Consider the following 26837-nt stretch of genomic DNA (forward strand, 5'->3'; position numbering starts at 1 on the left):
ATTTACTAACATAAGCGTTTTAACGATTGAAAACCAAAGAGGTGTAAGGCTGCAGTAAAGGTTAAGAACCACTGCGCTATAACAACAACAACAACAACCTGTTAGTGCATGGAGGTCACCCAACGAAGCACTATCCAGGCGAAACCGATGCTTAGCTTCAGAAATCTGACAAGATCGGGAATATTTCGGGTGATTTGGAGGCATGTGCAAAGGTAAAGCCGTGCACTCGTTTGCTCACGCCACCGCTGGCAAAAGCCTCTCCACTAGGGAGAGCTCTTCCGTGAGTTCTCGATCGAGGGTAACTTGGCCGATATTAGAGGGGGTTTTGTGGGTTAAATCGCAAAATATATAAATGTGTCGTTAAAACCCGACAGTTGCCTGTGTCGGGTGGTGGCAGGTTTTAACGACACATTTATATATTTATGCGATCTAACCCCCCAAAAAACCTCTATTATGGATTAAATTGGTCGCGAAAGCCTATACGACGTGTTCAACTAACTTGGCCTAGTCATCCACGAGGGCCAGACGACTTGAACGAGGTGAGACGATCCGCATTTTACAGCCCAGCACACACACACACACACTGCCAACAGACGGGTCGCGTGACACCGATTGGGTCTGGGTTAATGGTACATCGCAAGCATGCGAAGGTTTGGCGTGAACGGGCAGACTTGAGCAGTTCCAGTGTCGGCATTACCGAGGCAGAGATTGATGTTGCATTATCGGCTGGGATTTTTAAACTCCGTTCCTGGCTGCCGATCATGGTACGGCAAGAAAATCTACTCATGACACGATGCAAAGTTTTAGATATTTGCTGCTTAAATTCTCGCTGTCATAAGCTACTCTGCATACATTTATAAGCAAAAGCGTTCAGATTGCTGTAATCCACTCGGAGGTACCACTGTGTGCTGACCTTTCTGACCCACTCACTGCAAACATCACTCTAATGAATGTCTTGTGAGGCGCAGCTCACAATGTACTGGCTTTCGCTCGCATTATAATTATATGTTGTGAACAAAGCGGGTACACACTAAATGCCTGCCTATCATCCATAACGTCCACGTGTAGCTTAGTCTCCACTCACGAGGGCATCACATTGACCCACCCCTTAAACGAAAGCTGGCGTTACAAAATCACCACCATTGTTATAATCAGCGGCCATGATCAATCCACTGCTGGATGGGAGGCCTCACCAAGCCATTCTAGAATTCCTGCCACTGGCTCAAGGCCATTGGTCACATGCCCATTTTGATAAACGATGTAATTCGTCCTCGTTATCAAACGCTCCGTGCATTTAACGAGGAGCAACTTCGTGATCGCGACTCACCCACAAAGGTCTCCACCAAGCCGTCTCCGTCTCTGCGGTTTAACCGATACGGCGAGCGCCTGTGCACGTTCCACCTGTCCAACATTGTTGCACGAGGGGGGGGGGGGGTGGTGGAAAAACACAGAAACGATCACGCACGTGGTCGTTGCCGCTTCGCAGGAGAACCCATACCTCTGCAACCTCTGCGACGCGAGCACTCCGCAGCTCTCCCACCCGGCGGAACTCATGTTCGACTCGGAGCCCGCGCTCGGCTCGCCGAGCTACGGCGGCTACGGCGGCCACGGGGGCCACGGGGGCCACGTCGGCGTCGGGGCCCAGGGCGGCCTCTCCACCTACTGGCAGAGCGTCTCGTGGCACCGCCACCCGGAGCCGCTGCGGGTCAACATCACGATGTCGTGGGGCAAGACGATCGAGCTGACGGACGACGTCGTCATCACGTTCGAGTCGCGGCGGCCCAGCGCCATGGTGCTCGAGAAGTCGATGGACTACGGGCGAACATGGTCGGCTGTGCAGTACTACGCCGACGACTGCCACGAGCTCTTCCGCCGCGAGGCGCGCCGCGCCCTCGACCTCACGCAGGCGTCGGCCACGCAGGTCGTCTGCACCGAGGAGTACTCGCGTAGCTTCGTGGCCAAGCAGGACCGCACCGTGCGCTTCGAGGTGCTCAACCGCACGGCGCTCTTCGCCGGCGTCGGCCTCCGCAACGTGGCGTCGCTGTACGCGAGGCTGGACGTGGACAGCGAGCTGCGCAGGTTCTTCACGCTGACGGATCTGCGCGCGCGCCTCCTGCAGCCCGCGACCGGGGACACCTTCATCGACAAGGAGAACCTCAAGAAGTACTACTACGCCGTCTCCAACGTGCAGGTTCGCGGCAGGTGAGTCCGTGGTCGGGGGGGGGGGGTGATCTAAGCGTGCGTGTGTGGGGGGGGGAGGTATTGTTCATCGGCGCCTATTCAAGCCGCACTGGGACACACGTGGCGGTGAGCCCAAGGCGATGCTCGGACGCACGTGTCTAGCCAGGACTGATGTTCGCTCACATCACACGAAACGTGTTGCAGGCCAGGTGAACCTAACGGAGGACCAGTGGAGGCTCCTCTGCCGCTCTTATGGGTCGCACGGGCTCGCGGCGCAGCGAGCTAATTGCCCCTCGCCACCAAAGACAAAGCTCGCCCATATAAACTTAGTAGCCTGTTGGGGCAAGTGCTGTTAGCCAGCACCTATGAAGGCCGGCACGGCACACGAGGGGGTGGGTGGCCAGCACTACGCCCGGCCGCCTTCGTCTCCCCAGTGGCGATGTCACGAGGCTTCGTAACGCAGCGCGCTCACCACTACACCACCGCCACAGCTCCTCACACACCGTACACGTCGATGTCACGGCCCTCTTGTCAACCCCCTGCTGGATGAGGCCCTACCCACGTCGCACGAGTTTGGGTTTTTTTTTTGGGGGGGGGGGTGTACCTGATCATACTTTACCACGCTAGCCAGTGAGGGTTGGGTGAAAGCAGGGAGCATAGAAATGCAGTCCAACGATGGATATTGCTGCACTGACTTATTCTACTGCCCACCACGTAGACCGCGCAGCCTTTAACGCCGATTGTGCACCGAATGTGCATGGTGGTCGCCCCCATCCACACCGAACGCTCTCCACGCTCAAGCTCAACTCGCGAGACATGACGAGGCAAGGGGCAATCTGGGCGATGTGGTTTTGCACGGACAACACGCGAAACCTGATAAACAATGGACCTTACGAACCGCATCAGCCTATGCAGAACATCTGGTGGGGTGTTTGCTCTTGCGCGCAATGAGTGGTTGAAAAGTTCCAACAACAACAGCAGCAGCGATGTATCCGTCACGTCCAATGCGGGCCGAACCAAACGGTGTGTAATAGCTACAAGGAGTTCATTTACGCGCGTCTAGGGAAAGGTGCTACAAAAATGCACTTTCCCGGTGATTGTAATTAGAAGAATGGATTCCAGATAGTCTTAGGCGAAATCAGTTGCCCCAGAAATCAATGTCGGGCTGGGGTAGGTAGGGAGGTGGGGGGGATCTGTTCTTCTCAAATACATTCCTGGACCTGTTCTGCGTTTCTAAGGAGGGTGAGCAACAAAGCGAAATGCTTGTCTTTGACACCCCCAGTAACCTAGTGACGACGTGTAGGTGACCCTGTTGAATGTTGAGTTAAGCGCACGAATCTCTGGTTTGATTTCAGTCTCGTGCGCGCCCCGCAGGCAGGCAGGCAGGCTTGCGAGATTGTTTTTCACGGCTGTCAGATGTGCACGTTTTAAAGCTTATTTTGTATGATGTGTAGGAGACTAACGAAGTCATCTTGTGGCTACAGAATCTGAAATGAGTTCAAAAGGCCATTGGTTCAATACCTCATGGGAGACCTAAATTAGAAAATCAGTACCCTGCTAATGGCTTTCGACAGATTATATCCACAACATGCCAGACCTTTTGAGAGTTAAAATTTCGGGCGCTCATTCTACTGAGAGACTGTCTTAAACATCTAATTGACTCTTCCTTTGTTTCCAAATGTCATATCTTTGGTCGAATGAGACATCAAAGAGCATAAACCCGACGATGAGAAACGTCACTTCGAAATTATACGTGGCATTTAGAAAGCGCAAGTTAAAACTAATCAATAAATACGCGATAGCTTGGCTAAGTCCACAAAGGCATGTTTTGTTTCACGATACAGTACATATTGTGCACATGACAGCATTTCTCAGAGCCAAATTTCACACGTGATGTTTTTAGTCAGCGTTAATTCAAAGTGAAGTCTACTTGCTATGGCTCTGCTCGTTGAAGGGGGGAAGGGGGGAGGGGGAGTTTCTCCTACCCCCCTTTTGATTTGCATACGGCTCGATTGAAATAGGTGTTTGTGGCTTTTCCGAGAAGCTATGAATAAGTAATTGTTGTAAATAAATCATTAAGCACGTGCCCCGACATCACGACAGACGGTCTTGCGAAGTCATTTCTCCCTTGTCCTTAAATAAGCGATGTTGCTTTGCCCCCCCCGCCCCTCTCTCTCTCTGACACTGCGTCTCGAACCCCCATCGCCCCATCCCCATCATCCTCTCTATGTCACCTCCACAATCGCCCCCCCCCCCCCCTCTCTAGCGAGAGCTGCATCACGCGTGGATTATTAAACAGGCTGCTGGCACACGAACAAGGCGGGCGACCGGCTACTTCATTAGGGGGGGTGCGGGCGTGGTGGGGGCACCACCCGCTAAGTGCAGGTGGGGGGGGGCATTATTAAACAGGCAGACGCAGAGGGCACGCGGTTGCAAGGCGAAGCTACCGGCACGGCTCCCCCTCATTCCCAACCCCCTCCCAACCTCTCCCTCTCTCGCGAGGTGCTCTAAGATCTTGGCCGCAAGCGGGAGAAGAGGTGGGGGGGGGGGTCGACTCTGGTGGCTAACGCGGGGATTACGAAATCAGCCGGCGAGCCCCAAACGCAGCCAATCGGAGCTCGCGGTTTGGGGCTTGGAGCTTGGCAGGCAGACCGATGTGGGGCCGCGGATCCAGCACGAGCCGCATCTTTTGTTGTTGTTTACCCCCACCGCTTTAGGTTCCAGTCGCTTAGCGCAACACAGCGCAAGGTTAATTGCTCGCAGTTTAGAAGGCGCAGCAGGTTTTGTTGTTGTTGTTGTTGTAGAAGCACACGTCACTCGGTGTAGGAGCTGGTTCTTTCGGTAAAGTCACGAAGTTAGAAGGAAAATAAAAAATAAAATAAAAATGTGAATAAAAATAAACATTTAAAAAATACTGTAGCCTGGTTCTTAATCGGAGTGAGTGTACTGGCAGTCTATAATGTCGACTGTAGCCTGGTTGTTAAGTTTGGTGAGTGTACTGCCAGTCTATAATGTAGACTGTATCCCGGTTCTTAACCTCGGTGAGTGTACTGGCAGTCTATAATGTAGACTGTAGCAATGGTTATTAAGCTGCGTGAGTGTACTGGCAGTCTATAATGTAGACTGTAGTAATGGTTAAGCTGGGTGAGTATACTGGCAGTCTATAATGTAGACTGTAGCCTGGTTCTTAACCTCGGTGAGGGTACTGGCAGTCGAAAATTTAGACTGCCAGTATTTTTTTTTATTAACTTTATTTTTATTATATTTTTTCTATCTACGTTACTTTACCGAAAGAACCAAATAATACGGTATAGGAGCTGTTGGTTTACTGCCTTCAGGGCCAAATATCACGCGGGAGGCACGCGTCGCTTGTTTGAGCCGCGGGATGGATGCAGACAACACCTGGGTGGGCACGGAGGGTTGGGAAAGTGGCAGACGCCGTTGAGTGCAACGATGTGTCGTCACACATCTGTGTCCGTAGCCGAAAAAGTTCACTTATCACCCAGCACTCTGCCGCCGGAGAAGGGGTAGAGAAGAGAGCGAGGAGGGGTGTGGGGGAAAGGAGAGATGCTGGGGGGAGGGGATTGCAGGCTTCCTGCTAGTTCCAGATAAAACTGGAATTCAACAAAAAGTGTGAAAATTAACTGGACGGTGAATCTGGCTGTTTGACTTTGGGCTGGGCTATGGGAGGGGGAGGGGGGGCACGGGAAATGAGGTGTCTGCAGCCTCAGCGGCGCGAGAGATGCCACTGCCAGCTGACACTGACTCACAAACTTGGGACATCAGTCAAATTGGAACTTAACAATTGTACAGTGGTTAGTGCGCTGCGCTATGGACCCGGCCACCTGAGTTTGATTACCGGCCACGCCAAACATACAGTAGGAGTGCTATCTGAACCAATCTTAGGTGACACCTTCACTAACCCGGCGCTGACCAGTGTAATTGAACATGGTCTAACAACCCACAGGACCAACACGGCGTGGGGAGGCTTTCATCCGAATTTTGTCATCTTTTGAGGCTTCCTAATTACTCATGGTGGAGAGCGGTTCTCTCCCTCACCTGCTGCTAAGGAGCTCCTGGGTTTGATCGCTGTATATTTGGAGTTTGCGTGTTCTTCCCCATGGCCCTGTGGATTTCTGTCCGGGTCCTCCGGTTTTTTCCCCTCCACATTTAGAAACATTCCTCTGTATTATTTGGCTGCTCCTATGAATTTCGACATGTGATCTTGGCCGCGTTTATGAACTATCATGTGTGGTCAGGTCGCCTCTGAAAAAGAGCTAATAGCCCAGTGGACATTACCTGGTGAATAAAATAGTTTAGTTTAGCAAGAGGCAACAAACATGGCCAAATCATTAATATCTTAACGTACCGATTAATATTAAACCAGAAACACCGAATGCATCTCCCTGTGTTAGCCCCACATCCAGTCTCCATTTCTGCCATCATAACCGGCATTATATAACATATCAATCTAGGTGAACAACATCGCTTCTTTCTATTAATGCTTCATTTGTGTTGTATAAATAGATTTCATTTGCACCTCAGTGCTCTTTTGTGATTCAATTAACATCATCAGAGGAATACATGTTTGGGACTCATTTGATTTCATTCCAAACATCAGTCATTGATGTGCGTCGCTGCTTTGTTGCGCGCATGCAGGCGGTGTCCCACACAGACGCACCGCGATGCTCGGCCGATCTCATTTGCAATGGCTCACAATGGGTCCCGTCGCCGGCTCACTCGACTCGCAATCGCGTTTGAAGTTCACCTTTCTAAATAGACCGCAGTTTAATACATCTATTAAGAGTTACAGGGGATTTTCATGATAAAGAACTCCCCCCCCCCCCTGCTATTCAGAAAACCATGCGCCGACTGAAAGGGTGTCAACTCGAGAGAGCTCGCCCTAGAAGAGTGGACTTCGGCCTACTCTTCCACGCTGGCCAGGACGTCTTGGAGACGTTGGCAGTACCCACACTTTACCCCGCCACACGTGACCTGCGGTTTCACTAACTGCAGTGCAACCACTTACATTGTGGAGCGAGGCGTTGGTGGCAGGAGGATGTAACAAACCTGCACCACTGTTTCAACAGCGGCAGCAGGGTTTATACACGGTATACCGAGTAATAGTGTATTATGACGACAATTGGAACAATGCTCATACTGATGACTTGTTCATGAACGAAACGCGTACAGCGCACAGTCGCAAGGCGGTGTATTCATGCCACCTTTGAAACGTGGCGGTATTTCTTAGGAAACGACAACAACAACAACTGACCGTAGGGAAGGTCAAGATAAGACGAGAAACCTAGACGCATGGCGCGGTATTCTTGGTAAGATGTTAAGCGTGTGTGCTCTCTAACATCTAGTCTATTGTCAGCGCATATATTTCTCTAATGTCACCGGTGGCACTTGCATTTTTTCGTTGCATGTCACGGCTACACATGAATATGAAAAACGTCATCAGAAGACGACTAAAATAAGTCACCTTTTCTTTTAACATTGGGGAGGGGGGGGGGGTGATTACCTGCTTTCAATTAAACAAGACGCGAGGAATCTACCGGTGGGGTTTTCACGCCGCATATCCAGCTCAGGAGCCGCGTGGCACAAAGCACGAGTCGCATTCAGAAGGCTGCGAGTTCGCATTCCTGTTGTGGATCAGCTCAGCCTACCATCCATCAGGCGTCAATACGTGCACCACCTTGTGGGAAGTCGGCAGTGGTTATCTTTCCATTGAGTCTCGTCCCTATCGTCGGAGTTCATTTGAAATTTCCACCGATTCATTTGAATTTCCATCAATTTGTATCAAATTCAGCACAGGTTGCCCTTGTGAAAGACAATAAAAATGGCCCCTGCCATAGCAAATGTGGAATTTGACCAGTGGCTTAGGGTCTCAAACAGAGACGAGCACCGTTCAATGCATGTTTAAGTAATGAGAACCTCTTTTTATTTTTGCATTTTCAAACAATTCATTGCAACCCAGCCAACCGGCAGTGGGGTAGCTATTGAGTGGGCAGGTGGCGGAACTTTACCAAGGCCGATGGGCAAAAGGGGCCCGGGCACCGGGTTATGAAGAAGTTGGGGGGAGGGGGAGACGCAATTGGACAAGGGGGGCCACCCTATTTAATTCCTTGTACCATGGCCCATGCCAACCCACCCTACCAACACAACGAGGGTTACCACCTGTCCTGTCTTTCCCATGACCGTCCTCTTTATGAGGTAGCTATCTTGGGAAATTCTGGAAACTCTTCCCACGGCGTTAAAAGTCTCGGTTATTGTTTGCTGCGCAATAATAATGCGCCGCTCAAGACGATGCATCTAAATGTAGTTCTCCCCCTCTTCTGGTATGGATTCATATTCTTCTTCTTCTCGTCGTGATGTGTCCCAGTTTTATGCACCCCAAGACGTGGCAACACAAAACACGACTCATCTCCAATTGCTATCTTGACGTCAAACATCGATCTTGCATATGCCAGCCCTAATCAGAGCAATTATCATTTGTTTCTTTCGGTTAAGTCACGTCTAAAGATAAAATAATAAATTAAATTAAATAATAGAATACGACGTTTCGATTGCAACACAAGCAATCATCATCAGGTGTAATGAAATAGCGACATAAAATCTAACCAGAAAACTATAGACAGACATATTAGCAGACAGATATCACCAAGATACATAGCGAGAGCAACACAGGTAACAGAGAGGGGTGATCGTCTCTGTGTGGTGGCCTTAAATAGACAGAGGGGGGGGCGGAGGCAGAGAGAGGGAGGAGGGTTAGAGAAAAAATTAGCATATCCATGAGTGGTCAACAGACGTGGTGCTGCGAATGCGATGGCACGGCAAGCAAGCCTGAAAAATCAGGAGAAGGACACACTAAAATTAAATAACCTAGTAAAATATCGAAATGTAATGTAATACAACACAGAGGGTCCGTCAACACAATTAACGCATAGCCTGGTTGATTACGTATTTCAAAGATTGCTAAGTTAGAATTTAAGTGTGAACAATCTAAAGAGAGGACACAGGCAGAGAAAACAAGTCGCCAGAGAGAGAGAAAAAAAGATAAGCTTAAAACATCCCCGTAGAAGTGGTTCAATCTTAATTTTAGAACTTTCGTGACTGCAGGAATTATTATTTGTTTCTTTCGGTTAAGTCATGTCTAAAGATAAAATAATAAATTAAATTAAATAATAGAATACGACGTTTCGATTGCAACACAAGCAATCATCATCAGGTATAATGAAATAGCGACATAAAATCTAACCAGAAAACTATAGACAGACATATTAGCAGACAGATATCACCAAGATACATAGCGAGAGCAACACAGGTAACAGAGAGGGGTGATCGTCTCTGTGTGGTGGCCTTAAATAGACAGAGGGGGGGGGCGGAGGCAGAGAGAGGGAGGAGGGTTAGAGAAAAAATTAGCATATCCATGAGTGGTCAACAGACGTGGTGCTGCGAATGCGATGGCACGGCAAGCAAGCCTGAAAAATCAGGAGAAGGACACACTAAAATTAAATAACCTAGTAAAATATCGAAATGTAATGTAATACAACACAGAGGGTCGGTCAACACTCTCTGGCGACTTGTTTTCTCTGCCTGTGTCCTCTCTTTAGATTGTTCACACTTAAATTCTAACTTAGCAATCTTTGAAATACGTAATCAACCAGGCTATGCGTTAATTGTGTGTTGACCGACCCTCTGTGTTGTATTACATTACATTTCGATATTTTACTAGGTTATTTAATTTTAGTGTGTCCTTCTCCTGATTTTTCAGGCTTGCTTGCCGTGCCATCGCATTCGCAGCACCACGTCTGTTGACCACTCATGGATATGCTAATTTTTTCTCTAACCCTCCTCCCTCTCTCTGCCTCCGCCCCCCCTCTGTCTATTTAAGGCCACCACACAGAGACGATCACCCCTCTCTGTTACCTGTGTTGCTCTCGCTATGTATCTTGGTGATATCTGTCTGCTAATATGTCTGTCTATATTTTTCTGTTTAGATTTTATGTCGCTATTTCATTATACCTGATGATGATTGCTTGTGTTGCAATCGAAACGTCGTATTCTATTATTTAATTTAATTTATTATTTTATCTTTAGACGTGACTTAACCGAAAGAAACAAATAATAATTCCTGCAGTCACGACAGTTCTAAAATTAAGATTGAACCACTTCTACGGGGAAGTTTTAAGCTTATCTTTTTTTCTCTCTCTCTGGCGACTTGTTTTCTCTGCCTGTGTCCTCTCTTTAGATTGTTCACACTTAAATTCTAACTTAGCAATCTTTGAAATACGTAATCAACCAGGCTATGCGTTAATTGTGTGTTGACCGACCCTCTGTGTTGTATTACATTACATTTCGATATTTTACTAGGTTATTTAATTTTAGTGTGTCCTTCTCCTGATTTTTCAGGCTTGCTTGCCGTGCCATCGCATTCGCAGCACCACGTTTGTTGACCACTCATGGATATGATAATTTTTTCTCTAACCCTCCTCCCTCTCTCTGCCTCCGCCCCCTCCCCCCCTCTGTCTATTTAAGGCCACCACACAGAGACGATAACCCCTCTCTGTTACCTGTGTTGCTCTCGCTATGTATCTTGGTGATATCTGTCTGCTAATATGTCTGTCTATAGTTTTCTGGTTAGATTTTATGTCGCTATTTCATTATACCTGATGATGATTGCTTGTGTTGCAATCGAAACGTCGTATTCTATTATTTAATTTAAGTTATTATTTTATCTTTAGACGTGACTTAACCGAAATAAACAAATAATAATTCCTGCAGTCACGAAAGTTCTAAAATTAAGATTAGAGCAATTATCGTTCGCGGAAAGTGTTTCTTCACAGCAGTTTTTGGACTCAAGAGGTGGGAGATGCAAACATGCAGATGCAAGACAGTATCACGGCTCATCCCTCCAAGGGTTTTAAAGCAGAAACAAAAACCAAAGACAAAACAACTCCCGCTCACTATGATCCCTTCTCTTTATTTCATACCCAAGAGGAAGATTTCTGTGCAGCCCCGGTTTAATGATTTCCCTTGTGCCCAGAATAACATACAAAATGCAATTTTGCCCTTTTTTTTGCTGTTGCTCATTTGGTCTAGTTTCTTCTGCGCCTTCCCTTTATTTCACGCGAATACACAGATTGCGGGCCGGAGGATTATTAATCATACTCAGCACTGATCCAAACTTCACGGCCTAATAGTGGGCTTTCTACATTACGAGTAGTTTCATTAGCCAACGCTGGAATGCCCGTGTGCTTTACGCTACGGAAATCAAGCAAAGCGTACGCACGGGTCTGAAGAGCTGCAAATATGAGGCCATTTAGGTAATAATACAGTGGATTGACAAGGTTCTGTAAATGTTTATTATTATTATCATCACAGCAGAGAAGTTTGATGTGATGTGACTGACAAACTCTTGTATGCTCAAAGTTTATATGTCACATCCGTTTGCGATTGTCATAATTTCCTAAAATGCGCATGAGTATTCAAGTTCATCTTCGATCTGCCAAAACTCGACAAGTGACCGATTTTTTCATGTTAATTATAAAAAAAGATTGTTTGAATGGAGTATAAAAAAAAATTCCATTCATTCTCAATCTACCAATGGACAAAGGCCGGCCCCACACTTTGTAATTCGTGGGGTTTTTTTTGCATACTTCACCTTGCTGGTCGGTACGGGTCTATGAAGTTGGGATGAGAGCAGCAGCAGTTCTGATATCGTTTGCTGCTGATTTTAACCATGGCCTCGAATTGAACTCAGGTCGCAGGGTTCATAGTGCAGCACGCTACCACTGTACACAAATGCTCCACCCCGAAATGAATATGGATGCTTTAAATTGCAAACAGCGAGCAGCAGTGTATGCCGAGAAAAAAAACACGTGGGTTATGCTATTGAATGCAAGTTAAATATGTTTACATTACTCGTGTTAACACTGAAAATAATTACAGTGATTAGAGTAAAACATTTCTACATTTGCCTTCATTAAACACTTGTAACCAAGCAACAACAAAAATATTCAGAGCACCTTGTTTAAATTAAATCCACACGACTAGGTGTATAGGTATAGAAGCATTCGTGAACACAGCGTCAAATTATTTTCCGGATATTTTTTTTAAGATAACAACACGCATTGCCATCGTGTCGGTGATGGATTTTACGACACTTGTTGAGATCAAAGCAGCAACGCGTGAGATTTAAACTATTTATATGAACACGTGGCGGCGTTCGGAAAGCGTAATGGGCCTCCAGACACAAACATTTAACGCAGAAATAGGCGACAACGCTTGATCTCCCGAAGACAATCAGGAAATAAACTGAGGAAATGCGCGTGCACATAACATTCAAACATAACGAGTTTTTTTTGATGGCTTCAAACCCACAATAAAATAAAAATATAGAATACAAAAAATGGGAAAATATTGATAAGAACACTGTTTCTGTTCGCTTCACCTATTGGAGAAAAGGGATAGTTGTTACCATATTCTCCAGATTATGAAGCGCATTTTCCCCACGCATTTTAAACCTAAAAGTTGAGGGAGCATCTTATAATCTGGTAGCTGTGCGTGAGAGAGAAGAGATTTGTGTAATGTTATTCACACCGAACACAAGTTTGGAAGGTGTATTTTCCTCTACCCAGCGCCGCCATATAATCCGTGGAATATTGCATTATGTATTTCTTCCTCAGCCCTTTCACAGTCTCCATGTGAGCCGAAGCTCCTTGTGGGCTCTATCAATGAATAATAATCTACATTTGTATCGTTTCACTACACACATCCCAAGGAGCAGAAGCTCAATTCCCACGTGCCCTCTACGCCGCAATCATTCACACGGATAATCAGCGCAACTGCGCCCACTTCCGTGAGCATCACGCGAATGAATGAAAGAGCATTACAGTGTTTTAGCACTTGTTACGCGCTCGGTGATGATGATGATGATAATAATAATACTACTGATAAAATTGCCCTATTTTAAGACGACTCTTTGAACAGCCCTTCAATTGACAGGCTTTGAAAAATAGCCCTTTTCTTTTGCTTCCTAAATGGCCCAATGACTCGGCTCACCGAAATAACATTTAGAAGCAGTAAAAAACGCGAGCGCTTCTCACTCGATTCGTATCGTCGCGATGAAGGAGAGAGCGAAGATCACTCCTGACCAATGCGATGTTTCGCCAATGCGGGCCGCGTTTATATTTGCATGAATTCGAATCACAGAATCGGCGATTTTTATTCATCCTGAAGAATAAAAAAACGATAGCGTGCGAGCCTGCTGTGTTGGGCGGTCACACCGGAGTGGCTCTGTGCCATCTCATACACAATTGGCAACAGCACCGTGGACACAGGAATCGGACATTCTCGAGCTCGGACAAAACTTGGCAGATATTTTTACCATCAGACACTGTCGGCTTAGGGAGGCGTTTGTAGCTGCGGTGTAACGGTTAGCGCACTGGACTTGCAATGCAGAGGTTGCGGGTTCGGATAATTCTCCCGGCGTGGCGGTTAAAAGAATGGGGGGGGGAAACGATATTTAAATCTGTCCCAAGTATGCTTACCCCCGCACATCAAAGATGTCTCGCTAACGTTGAGGAATAGGCCGAATACCTTCCAGAGGGACTCTCTAGAGATCCCTCTTCTGGCAGCAGTGCTGCGAGCAAGCAATTGCAGGGCTGCGCCTTCAGCTTTACTCTTGGGTGAAAAGCACAGCTCTTCCCGTTTCAAGTGCATTTTTTGAAAACATAAAACAAATCGAACAGCCACTATGCACCATAATCGCAAAAAAATAAATGACTTCGTGTGCAAGTGCAACGCGGATTGTTATACACCGTACGCTCGGCTTGAGGAGGCTTCACCCAGCAGTTCTTTTACCGCGGCCGATGGTGACTCATGCCGTGATGCATAAAATAGGCCGCTCCATTCTGGCGTACGGCGACATGTTCACGAGCTGCGTGAGGCCATTGAGGAGCCTCGTGGTGCACAACAAGATACCCGAGTGTGTGCCCCCCCCCCCACCACTACCACCACTACCACCACCCCCACCTCCCGAGTGTGGCTGCAATTTATCCCCGCCGCAGTTTCGAGGGGGGCATACAAAGGAGCGTCACGAGGCAAAAGGCAAGGGCACGCTGGGTCGTAGCCACGGGAGCGCCTGCACGCATGCACGGATGACGGTGGCGGTAATGCCGCCATCAATATGTGTCCAGGTGCGCGTTGACCGCACGTGCACGCGGCTCCCCGGCGGGATCGTGCGCACGCCAAACGAAGTGGCCGGCACGTTGATGCCCGGCGCCGAGCGCAGACGACGCGGTTTGTTGCGAGTGCCGAGGGGACGCTCGGTGGGGGTGGGGGTGATTGCATCCGAAATTGGAGACAATCCTCGTCTATGCACGAGTGGCCGCGACCTTCATTCGCTGACGGCTCAACGGTGCCCGGAACTTCCAGAGCCGCGCGTGTCGTTGACCCCGTGCGTGTCGTTGACCCCGTGCGTGTCGTTGACCCCGCTCGTGTCGTTGACCCCGCGCGCGCGCCGGACGCTTGTTTGACCGTGCCACGCGCGCGTGCGTCCAAGCATTCGCCAGTCATCTCGGTAAATTCCCGTAACGCCTGGGGTCTGTGCCGCTGACCTCCCACGCAGCGAGCATTTGACACGTCTTGGCCTCTCGGTGCACCTCTACCCCGATAGCAACGTCGCCACCACTTATTGGCAAATGACGGTGATTGTTGTTGTAAGTGTCCAAGACAGTGGCAGTGTGATTCGTGCATTGCGCTAAAAATCCGCTGTTCACTTCTCAGCGACAAATAACATTTTTGTGGCAAGCGGCACCTGGGTTCGTACTTGCCCTCCGCCTTCCAACTCCGCCTTGAATGAGTACCTGGTGCACTGTGCCGATCATCGGAATTGGAGGAACAAAGTTGAGCAGCGGTCGTGCACCTCCGATTCTCACGGTTGGCTACGTACGGTGCAAAAATAAGTTCAACATTCATACACGCATACACACAGCACGTACTGGCCACTCAATTCCCTTTGTCCACCATTGCGGCCTCAATGAAGGCTTTGCCAACAGCACGGAAACAACTTCAAAGGCTCAGGAGTCTTGCGTTGACTCTCACACTGCACTAAAGCCCTGCTCAGAGTCTTTGATTCCACGCGATGTATAGCATGAGTGCCAAGTGCCATCTTAACCTGTATGTATGTACGTTGAACTTCTTTCGCACCCTACGTAGCCAACCGTGCTAATCGGAGTTGTCGGTCTCCCCCTAGGTTGACTCGGCCTTAAGCGAGTACTTGATGCAGTCAATGGGTACCAGTACCGTGGTGACGTAAAGCGTCTGGATGTGGTGCTGGCCTCAATTGACACTTGTTAACGGCACTTTGTTTTGCGTGCGAGCGAGAAGCGAGTAGAGAGAGCGTGCGAATATCGGCGGTGGGGGAGACACAAGCGGTGGCCTGGAGTGATGCTGCCCACACGAACGGCGTCTGCGGGTTGTCACCGCGTGTTGCGGACTTGCGGCACGACGTCAGGACGCTTTTGTCTCCGCGTGCCGAGAGCTTCTTCAGGAACTACGGAGGCTTCAGCCCTTTTCTCCCGAGTAGAGGAAGCAGCAGCAGCCACCAGCGCTACTTTACCGAGCGAGGAACTACGGCCCCTCAATTCAGTTCCTCTAGAAGCTTCCAGCATGTGGAGAAAAGCGCGAGACATCCCGCCGGACAACGCGCGCGGTGCAACCCGACAAGACGTCGGCGAGCTGTACAGCACTTGCCCTGACAGTCTGTGAGCCTAACCTTTGCTCCTTTTACATTTGTCTCTTGTGTGTGCGCGTTGCTACGGTCCTCTCCCAACCTTTCCGCCCTCTCCCGCCGCTCAAGGTGCACGTGCAACTTGCACGCCAGGGAGTGCAAATTTGAAAAGGGTCAGCTGCTCTGCGACTGCGAGCACAACACGACGGGCTCCGACTGCGGCAAGTGCAAGCGGGGATACCGCGGGCGCCTGTGGAAGGCGGGCACCTACCTCCCGTACCCAAACGGCATGCCCAACGAGTGCACAGCCAACACCGGTAAGCAAAGTGAGTCATCGTTGTTGTTGTTTGTTGTTGTTTGTTGTTCTTGTGCTCGTTCACTCAAGAAAAGTGTCAAGACTCTTCTTTCGATTTAAAGCTTTCGTGACTGCAGGGATTCATCTTCTTGGTTCTTTCGGTAAAGTCACGTAGAAGGGAAATAATAAAATAATAAAAATAAAACATCATAAAATACAATTCTCACGACGTTTCGGCCACAACGCAAGCAGCCGTCCTCAGGTGAAGAACAGGTCTGTCGGAAAGACAGCGTCTGAATGGCATTCATGCTATACATCTACGTGACTTTACCGAAAGAACCAAGAAGAAGACTCTTCTTTTCAGGAGGGTCCCGCCAAGTTTTTGGCTTCATGTGGACTCCGGATTGAGTCATTTTTGCGGGTAATTTTCCAGCATTGGGATGTTTGACCACTACCAGTTTACATTATACATTTTTTTTATTCTGGCTTTGGGAGGAAAACCAGAGAACCCAGAGTATATCCATGCAGAACAGGGGGAAGCACATCCAAACTTGGCAATCGAACCCAGGCGTTTATTGCTGCGAGGCGCGAGTGTTTACCACTGCGCTGCCTCACTGCCACCCCCCCCCCCACCCTATTCCCCCGCCCCCCGCAGTGTTAAACATATCCGTCAATCAAATGTAATTTTATTTGAGTCAATGGTGACTGTTAGTGGATAAAAATGATCAAGAATGACCAGGGATTAATTACTCGTGGAATATTTTTTATCTCCCCCGCTGCCACAACCCCCCTGCACCCCCCCCCCCCCCCCCCGGGGGTAAATATTTTCGTGAGCTCAGTCAGCCGAGCTACCCAAGAGCCTCAACCTCCCACCCCGAGATCAAAGCCACACTGATTGTAATGACGAGAGAGAGAGAGAGAATTAACCCATCTGAATAAAGATGCAGACCGTGATCATTTAATAACGCTGCAAGAGACTGCGACACAGAGTGAATGCCGACCTGGTAATTGGATGTTTATGAATTTAAAATAACGTGACCAAGTTGACAGATTGGCTGACCTGATAACATTGGTGGGGGTGGGGGGGGTCCGGTGGAAAGTGTTTGATGTATGTGCGTTGAACTTTTTTAGCACCGTACATAGCGGCTCACCATATGCTTGTTTGCCTTCTCCATTATAATGGGGCCTTGCATTCGTTAAATAATTGAAGCATTATTGACACTTGGGCACAGCATGACACCGCTCAACTCATCGCTGTTGGCTTTAATAATATTTTATTATTTTAGTATTCATATTTTACATATTCATAATTTTACTGCTGACAATTGTCATACGTATGGCGAACGTGCCATTCTTCATCTGGAGTCGCAATTTTTTTCGAGAATCTCTTGAGTGCCATCTGCTGGGATATTTTGTTCTGCATTATGAATTTCTGTTGCAGCGCAGATGAAACGGACAATTATAATTTGCAAGGATAGTTTAACAGAAATAGTTTAGAAGTTATAATACATTTAAAAAAAATTACCAATTGGGTCGTTTCGTCCCAACAGTGATGTCACTTCATTAAAAGCAAACCAAGTGGGAAAAGGCTGAGAGTCTTACGCAGCTGGCAAATGTGTACTAACTATCAACTCAAATGCAAATACAAATAAACATAACAAGCTAGATCATCTTGATTTGAAGCTTTCGTGACTGCAGAAATCCATACTCTTTGGTTCTTTCGGTAAAGTCACGTAGGTATAAAATAAAATAAATCACGACGTTTCGGGCGCAACACAAGCGTCAGGTGAGAAAGCATGGCCTGCTGCTGAAGCAGACTGTTTTAAAAGGTTTGAAATGGGTGTAGCCCAAGGGTCATAAAGAAGTGGCCGGGGCAAGTGATGTTAATGTGAAAAATTAGCATGTAGCTGTAAGATAGGAAAGCGGCCTCCTCGACGAAGGCACGGAAGTCGCTATGTTATTGTGAGAGATTAGCATGATGTTAATGTGAGAGATTAGCAAGATGTTAATGTGATAAATTAGTAAGATAGGAGGAGAGCGGCCTCCTCGACGAGGGAGTGCAACCCAACGGGTGCAATCCAAAGGGCCTGTGAGTATGAGCTAGATAACATAACGATATGTAATTGTTATCACTCTGTTAGCCCGAGGAGATGACCATTTTCATGAATAACAAATAACCGATTATTATTTTACTATAATACAACGCATGCATCTGGGAGGGTAAGAACAGTCGATGTAAATCAATTAATCGTGACACACGCCTGCTGTTGGGTTTTTGACACCTCTTGTGTGCGAGGTGTTTCAAATAGGCAATTGAAAAAAGGTAAACTTTCAATCAGCTATCATGAGTCCGTCTGACAGGAGGAACGTGTTGATGCTCGCCTTTGAAAACCGGGCCTAGTGTAAGTATCCGAAGTCCTGTTTTGGACAGATGTTCCTTTGTTTCTCCTACGACCAAATCAACCGGAACACACCTGATCTCAAGAGCTTGAAGCTAAGCAGCGGTTAGCCCGCAAAGTGCTTGGATGGGTGACCATCATGTACGCCAGGTTGTCCTCGGCACCTACAGGGCCACATATTGGGCAGCAGCGGGCAGCCAAGAATATTACACGTAAATGTATGTGGTTGTACTGTACTTCTATGCTCTCGCACCTATGATTGCCACCTTGACCAACCCGTAATGCTCAATGTATATGACCTTTGTATATGACCTTTGCGACCCGTGTGGCGTAGGAGGGCCCTCGTCCAGCCATGCTTGGTGGTTTTGTTGACATGCGATGCACAAGTTGTGGAATGTTACGAGTCATTAAACCCATGCCATGTGACTTGGATATGAAATGTCAACTGAACTAACCTGTCTCTGTCCACAGATGGGCTTGGTGGCAACTTTGGAGGTGAGGTCACTTGCATTTTGGAAAATGGGAAAGGAAAACCAGACATTGTATCTGTATTGTCATGCTTTTTCAACATCGCTAGGAGTTAAATAAAATATAAACCGCGAAGTACGAAAACAGATCGTTTACAAATGCAACACGATAACAAACACATTCTGCGAATTGTTCTCCACTCGCACCAATATTTGTAAAGCACTGTTTATGCAAACACGAGAGACAATATGTAGCCAAAATATGAACGATGTAGGTTGTTCATGAATAACATAAACTAAATAATGTATCATAACGTGAGCATAAGTTGATTTGATATCTAAAATTAATACACATTCCACATTCATTGGGAGTACGTAAATTATGAAATGTAGGTGTTGACTACCCATAATCCATCCATTCATTCAGTGTATTATTACATTCACACAACCTCATTACCATGCAAATTGACAAACATTGACCTTTGCTAATTAGAGGGAAAATAATGTGCCTTTACAATAACAGCAACATTGTTTTAAATAACCCGTAATAGTTTAAAGTGAGCGTCACATTACTTTGTAATTTTACGAGCCGCTGAGTCTTAATGTGACATGTAAAGCAGGGATACATGCGCTGGTGAACACGATTCATTGTCCAGAATGGTTTCATGAAAGGGCTGGCGAATACCAGCACAGGTTTAATTTTTTTCATTCGAGCAAGCTAGTGATTTTATCTTCACCTGCGCACTGCAGATAATACATTTAAGCCGCTTCATTTTTTTTCCGGGATGATCAATGAACACCGCACATCGTGGGCCAATCTCCGAAGCCACCCACCCCCTCCCCCAGATATTGGCCGACGCACATCGCTTTCACTCGATTGAACTTGCGGGTCAGCGGCGGTCAGAGTGGAAACGGAGGCAGCGGCCATTGGCTCCAGTTGGGCGGAGGCAACGTCACACATGTGGCGCTCGTCACCGAATTGGAACGCAAAGGTGCCGGTCGGTGATTATTGACCGACCGGCGCTGGTCTCCCCGTCAGGCCAGCGCTGCTCCAGAGTGACGTCGATTGCACCGCCCCCCCCCCCCCCCGATTCTAGTTGGAGAGAAGTGCTCGAATTCTTTACACAACGTTTATCGAAAATAGAATAAAACTACAGCAACGTACAGCCCCTTGTCAATCCACTGCTGGATGAAGGTCTCCGCCCCACACCGTGTCAGTGGTGGGTGGGGGGGTTGTTCGACCATACTTCACCACACTAGTCAATGCAGGTTTGTGAAGCAGAGGCCCCACAAGACAACCACTGGGACAAACAATGTTTTGCCAAATTTTGTTTTTAATTGCCATTTATCAACATCTGAATTTGACCTAACTGATACATACCGATCACTTCCCCCACTTGTTTTAGTGGGAAATGATCGATTACATCTATTACATGTATCACTCTTTTGTCTACATCTTTTTACTTGCCAAACCTACCGATTTAAGTGGTAGGCTGATGATTTTTAAATCCCTTTTTACCGCATATCAATTTTCAAAGCAAGAAATGCATAAAACATTTTTTATAAAAAAAAAAAGCTGTATGACGACAATTAGAAAATCCTTATTTAGTCAAATTTTTTTTTTAAATCTGCACCTTACCACCTAAATCATAAGGGTTTGGCAAATATATGTTACATGACTGCACAGGCAGAAAAAACTAAAAAGTTTCTGTGCCTTTATTTTTTTTAATTTTAGAGCCCTGGAACGACTATAACATTCGCCATAGTTACATAACATTGGAATTACTTTGAGCAATGCCGGTAGTATATTCAGATATATACATATAGCTCGCACCGTTGCACACATTACACACTCACGTGCGGCACACACACACACACACGGCGAGATGCACAACAAATAAGAAGCTAACGTGTATCTCCTGAACGCTCCCAGCCGTTCCAAAGTACGAGAGAGTGTGGCCAAGTGCCTCTTCCCTCGAGGCCTCACATCACAAACAAGGTAGGGACTTGCTGGATGTGCCCACCCGCTGTACCCCGTGACATCTCAGTGTGCCCGCTCATCAGTCCATGCGAGCGCATGTCCATTAGCCCATCCGCTCAGTCACCCTCCCACGCTGTTGTCCGTCTCTGTATCTTCCCACCCCGCGTACGTTCGTCCGCCCATCCACTCGCTCGCCCGTCTGCCCATCCATCATACCCCTAGAGCCTCCTTGTTTTGTTTCGTCGCACGTCCATCCGACGTGCGCTTAGCACTACCGCAAACTGCTGCTGCTGCTGCGAACAGTAGTTTGTGAGTCATTGGTGCGTTGGGAATTTATGTTTAGTAGTTTGTTTTTCTCGAGTGGAAGCGTCAGCCCACTCATCTTCCATTCCCTAATTATTGCACTGTGGCGCATTGGCCACCCGCTTGCATAGTGGTCAATACGGGCCTCAGCTTTGGCTTGTGAAGGACCAGTGGCATTACCTGTAAAATGTGTTTAGTCAGTTACCTCGCAAATGTGAGCGACGGTGAAATTATGAACATATTGCACGAGGTTCTAGATTTTTTGTTCCATGCATTTAACATCAAACAGATACATGTGAGCTACATTAGAAAAAATAAAATAGAAAATGAAACCACTCGTGAATGAAGGCCTCCCCACACCATGTTGGTCATGGGAATTGTTCGACTCTTATATTCGTGGGTCTTTCGGTAAAGTCACGTAGATAGGTCCAAAGGAAATAACAAAAACCGATCTACGTGACTTTACCGAAAGACCCAAGAATATGAATTCCTGCAGTCGCGAAAGCTTTAAGTCAAGGTTTAATTGTTTGACTATACTTCACCACGCTGGTCAAGTGCAGGTTGGTGACGGGGGAGGAGGGCAGGACCAGTTCTGATAGCAGCTGTGGCCAAGAATCAAATTCGAGTTACCAGGTTCATAGAGCGGCGTGCTAACCACTGCAATACTGCTCCACACCGAATTGTTTAAACCGCATTAAACAATACTGTCTATCAAACAGTCCTTGAATAAATCCTAGGAATAAGAATCCGGAGGAGACTCTCGTGCAGAGAAAACCGATGTGTACCTTAGTGTGCCCATCAACCGTGATTGGTTAGACCCGTACAATTTCCTCCGTCGTACGGTGATCATGTCCCTAAGCCTCAGCTGCCACTCCCGCCTCTCAGCCGGTTCTCATCGGAGCCGACGACCTAAACAGGCTCACACTGGCTCACGACTCGGATTGCCAACGACGGAGGAACCGAATCAAAGCAAATCACGAGAACATTAGGCATCCGTCGTCGTCATCGTCGTCATCATCGTCATGATAAACGTGTAGGTGACAGAAGAATCATTGCACGAACCAGGCAGAGGGCGTTCAGGTTTCACCTCGCTGCAAAAGGGCCTCCTGTATTTGGTATTCACATCGTTCTTAGAGGCTGTCAACGCTACCACGAAGGCGGTCTGTTTACACGGCTGGGTACAGGAAAGTCTTTGGCAGTTTCACGCGAGGGGGCGGTTGTGCCATGTGATTTTTAGCCAACTGGGTAATTTGCGGTGTAATTTCCGAGTCTGGAAAATTGGGCCGGTGTCACCGGCACACATGACCGACTGTGCTCCCTTTTTCGAATGACATCAAAGGGTAAATTATTTAACACACTCAGGCTTTTCGCGACCGATATTACGATTCATAATTTATTTTGTGTGTCCGATCGCGTTAATAAAATGCGTGTCCGCAATAGGTTTTTTTGGGGGGGTTAAATCGCGTAAATATCAGTGTTAAAAAAATCTATAACGAATCAACATCACGCGATCCTTAACATCCACTGTGAAGAAGTGTATCTACCATATCAGAATATTTGTCAGAATCACAATATTTATTTCTTCTGGAGGAATCCGACGAGCTTATCGAGCACCTGTATCACAGATGTCCAGGAGGGTCACGGATGTCCACTAAGAGGTTGGTACGCCACGGTGGTGGAGCAAAAGTGTGGTTACTCCCACAACAACGAGCGGAGTGCCGGGTGGCTAAAGCACAGCAAGTTGGCACAGTAGGGGGCACAGGTGGTGCATCAGCCAGTCATCTCAGTCATCTCAGTCAGTCGACCCGTGGCACCTGCTGGGTCTGTCCCGTGACCTCCTGCCAGCGGGCGTCCGACACTTCACGTGGCCTCAAGGTGCACATGGCCTGGCACAAGCGTCGTGGTGACGTCACTGCCACTTAGTGGCGAATGGCTGTTGTTGTTGTTGTTACTCTCACCTCCTCCGAGATGACTGATCAGCGTGGAAAGTCAAACCACCCTCGAGAGTGGAGGCCTGTTTCCCTCACCAGCAGTGGCAAGTCTGATCATTCAGATGTCAACGCCATGGGCCTTGCTCCCCACAGGCTTCGAAAAACAAAGTCTGGTGTCTCCAGACTACCGTTCATATACCCCCCCCCCCTCTTCTAGGCACGCATACTGATTACGTGCAATTAGCGCAATTTTCAGCTTGTCAATTTTCAACGGAACTTAATAATGGCCGAAATTATATGCAGTCAGCTCTAAAAAAAAACACAACCTCAGGAGTAGCTTTTTAGCAAGATGTCGTTTTACTTGTAAAATTAAAGGGACAATTAACTAAAAGTTGGATTTGCTAAAAAAATGTATTGCAATACATCAAAGAGATGTATTACTATTTCCCTGTGTGGTCATACTATATTAACATTTCAGTTAAATATGAACATGACTATTGAACAACCCACATTTATACATGTGCGTATTTCCCGAAGTCTTACAATAGTAAGTCACTTTCACTACATATTTAAGAAAGCCACTCTTTTTTTCAGGAGGGTCCTGCCTTAGGATACTTGGCTGACATCAATGGCATTGTATGATTTCAGCGACGTAATGAAACCAGAGAAGCCAGAGGAAAACGATGCAGAGAAGAGGGAGAATATACAGACTCCTGAGAGAATTGCACTCGAGTCAGGAATCGAACCCAGATCCTCCTTGTTGTGAGACACAAGTGTTACCACTGTGCCACCCTGCGGCCTCGATACATTTCCGTCCATATAGCTCAGTGGGCCTTGCCTGGTCAAATAAAAATAGTCGTGGCAGAAAAAAAAACACATACATGCAATTGTAAACATGCACACATCTCTCAAAATCTCGCAATAGTTGGGCCCTCGTTACAATCGCCGTAGCTTTACCCCACGTCCTCTGCAGCGACCCGCGTTGAGGTCTCTTTAAATACTAACCATCAATAAACTTGACAATCATCTGCACAAAACACCAGCGGTCTCCAAAGCCGCCCCTCTCGACTTGTTGAAGCGTACGCAATTTGTAATCTCAGGGCTCAAATTTGAACAAGTCGAAAAAAATACGGTGTTCATTTCTTCGGCCAAAGATGGGTTGGAACACCCAGAGCCTTTTTTAAATTCTGGATGGCGAACGCCAGCCTCAGCCACAGGGGATGGATAACAAACTCTGATTTCCGCGGCCGTTTTGGAGTGTTTGATCAGTGGCAGCAAACAGCTCATTGGCCCGCTGGCAGCGAGGGACACCGCCAATATCCGTTCGAGCCACGCGATGGCATCTCAAGAGCCCGATGCAGCATTTCGAATCGTTTACCCTCACAAAAATTACACACTGCCGGAAAATGGAATCGTTGGTTCGCTCGAATTAACCGGGCACGGAAAACATAGCCACGTGACAATCGAGAACCCCAAGGAGTTGTTGCCAACAATCACGGGAGCGACGTTGTCATCATCATCATCATCGGTCGAATCATGCGTCAGCGCCGGCAAATGTATAAATCGACTGGGCCAATAACTCAGCCCTCCCAACAAGAGGAAAAGCTCAATTTTTTCTCCTCCCCAAGTACAGCAACATATAATTTGAAAATGGTTTGTGTCGGTTAGCCCGTGCTCAGTTTTATGATGTCAGTGTGCAATCATTCAGCGAGCACAATCAAAAACATACTTCATCCCAGAAATAGTTGGGATTTGGACACAAGTAACCCCCCCCCCCCCAACTGCTGCGATGCTTTTTTTTATTATTTCCTTTTGTGTGCCATTTCCCAAAGCACCTTTGTCCGCATCTCAGCATCGTATCCACGCAGCCTTACAGAACTACAGGATTTTCTGTATCAGAAGGCAAAAATAAGCTATGGTAAAAAAAACTACACGCGGTGAAATATAAAATACAGAATAATGGAAAGTATGTTTTACGCAAGCGAGATTCTCAGCAAATGTGAGCGCTGCACAGATGTACCGTGTGCATGCAGGAAGGCTAAAGCTCATCCATTGCCTTGCATGCACACATGCATTCCCATCACTTAAACCAAGGCAAGATCTCACTTCTATCCCCGATGCACATTAATTATTAAAATACAGCTTGAATGAAGCCGTCGTAGATGGTGTAGAATATTTATAATGTACTTTGGTTTCGATTTTAAAAATAGCCATAGTGGCAATCTTCTGCGCATTACGCCCATCTTGTGTCTGTGCCGTTTTAAAAAGAGAAATGCACCGATTTTTGCATTAAGCGGCCCTGTTGGTTTTGCATGAAAGCCTTCATTTCACAGGTTCAACAAAAACACACAACTTGAAACATTTTATGCAATGTAAATGTGCAACGTTTCATATAGTCAGAGGATGTACAAAAATCACAGACTACAATTTATGATGTTGTTTTTTTACAATAATACCATTTATTATACGAGGGCGTACGTTTACAAATACGAGTTTACAGTGCCCCCCCTCCCACCCCCCCCCCCCCCCGCAATGACCCATGGTTATTTCTATCCGTCGTTAACATTTGCAATAGCAGCCATTCGTGAAAAACAAAAGCCCAACGTAATTTTCCGTAATTCTTTTTTTTCCGGGGAGAGCCGTGCCTGGGCCAACTGCAAACATCTTGTTTGATTCACAACCGGTGAAACGGCATCGCTTGGTATTCGAACAGAGCCAAGAGCGCCATCTACAAGAGATGTTTGTTGTTGTTGTTCGCCGTCTCACTTGACAAAAGCTTCAAACCTCCGTCGACCCCTTTAATTTCGTCTCTGTAAATTTCTGCCACTTTACGATAAGCAACATTCGTCGAAGAATTCTGCCCGCGACCAAAGCCATTGTCATGTGGTTCCAGAGGCTTTACAGAAACCGGATCTTGCTTTAACAAAGGGCCTTAATGCCGTATGAATTTTGCATGTGGAGAAGGCTTTGATTGTTTTTTAGAATTCAATTGGTCTCTTTAATGTACCTTGGCAAGGCTGTCTGCTTAAACCTTTGCATACATCTGGTGTCTGCAGGCATAATCATTGGTAGGCATGCACATTAGCTTTTTTTTTACTGGAGGGAAAATGTGTTAAATTAGAAATAGATTGTTTATCCAGACATGACAACGTAAATTGTTTTGTATTTTATATTACATTCCTGGCCTGCAGTGACATTTACGTTCATTTGAAGACCATTTTGAGCATAAGCAGCAATGGCATGTAATCCGAGTGACTTCAGACAATTTTTGGTTCACCACTGCGACGTATACATCAAAGACGAGTGGTGCCGTCATGATGCTCATCGACTCGCAGTGGAAAGGTTACGAGTTTAATTTCCAGCCGGGTGGTGGACTCGGACGATCGTCCATCTAGGGTCAACAAAACTAAAGTGCTACTCTACGGGAAGTCAACAGCGGCTGTGACATTGAGGCAGATCCCTGCCATAGTAATGTGCAGTTTTTTTTCTCCACTTTGCTCACAGCTGCCAAAAAGGTTGAGCATCATCCCGCGATTTTTTGA

The 26837-nt window shown here is 47.1% G+C and overlaps 1 protein-coding gene across 13 annotated transcripts in view; it reads left to right on the forward strand.

Moving 5' to 3' along the window:
* LOC144948507 (netrin-G2-like) overlaps window positions 1-26837 on the forward strand; it is a 176538-nt gene that overhangs the window by 138109 nt on the left and 11592 nt on the right. For 8 of the 13 annotated variants that reach the window (XM_078878048.1, XM_078878047.1, XM_078878045.1 and 5 more), the window contains 4 exons: window positions 1487-2202; window positions 16049-16245; window positions 19085-19108; window positions 21014-21079. In XM_078878048.1, the coding sequence (XP_078734174.1) occupies window positions 1487-2202; window positions 16049-16245; window positions 19085-19108; window positions 21014-21079 (1003 nt within the window). The remainder of the gene's footprint in view (window positions 1-1486; window positions 2203-16048; window positions 16246-19084; window positions 19109-21013; window positions 21080-26837) is intronic. The other 5 variants (XM_078878052.1, XM_078878054.1, XM_078878053.1 and 2 more) reach the window with 3 other exon arrangements.

This window comes from Lampetra fluviatilis, chromosome 49 (genome assembly GCF_964198595.1).
Source record: "Lampetra fluviatilis chromosome 49, kcLamFluv1.1, whole genome shotgun sequence".
Classification (NCBI taxonomy): domain Eukaryota; kingdom Metazoa; phylum Chordata; class Hyperoartia; order Petromyzontiformes; family Petromyzontidae; genus Lampetra; species Lampetra fluviatilis.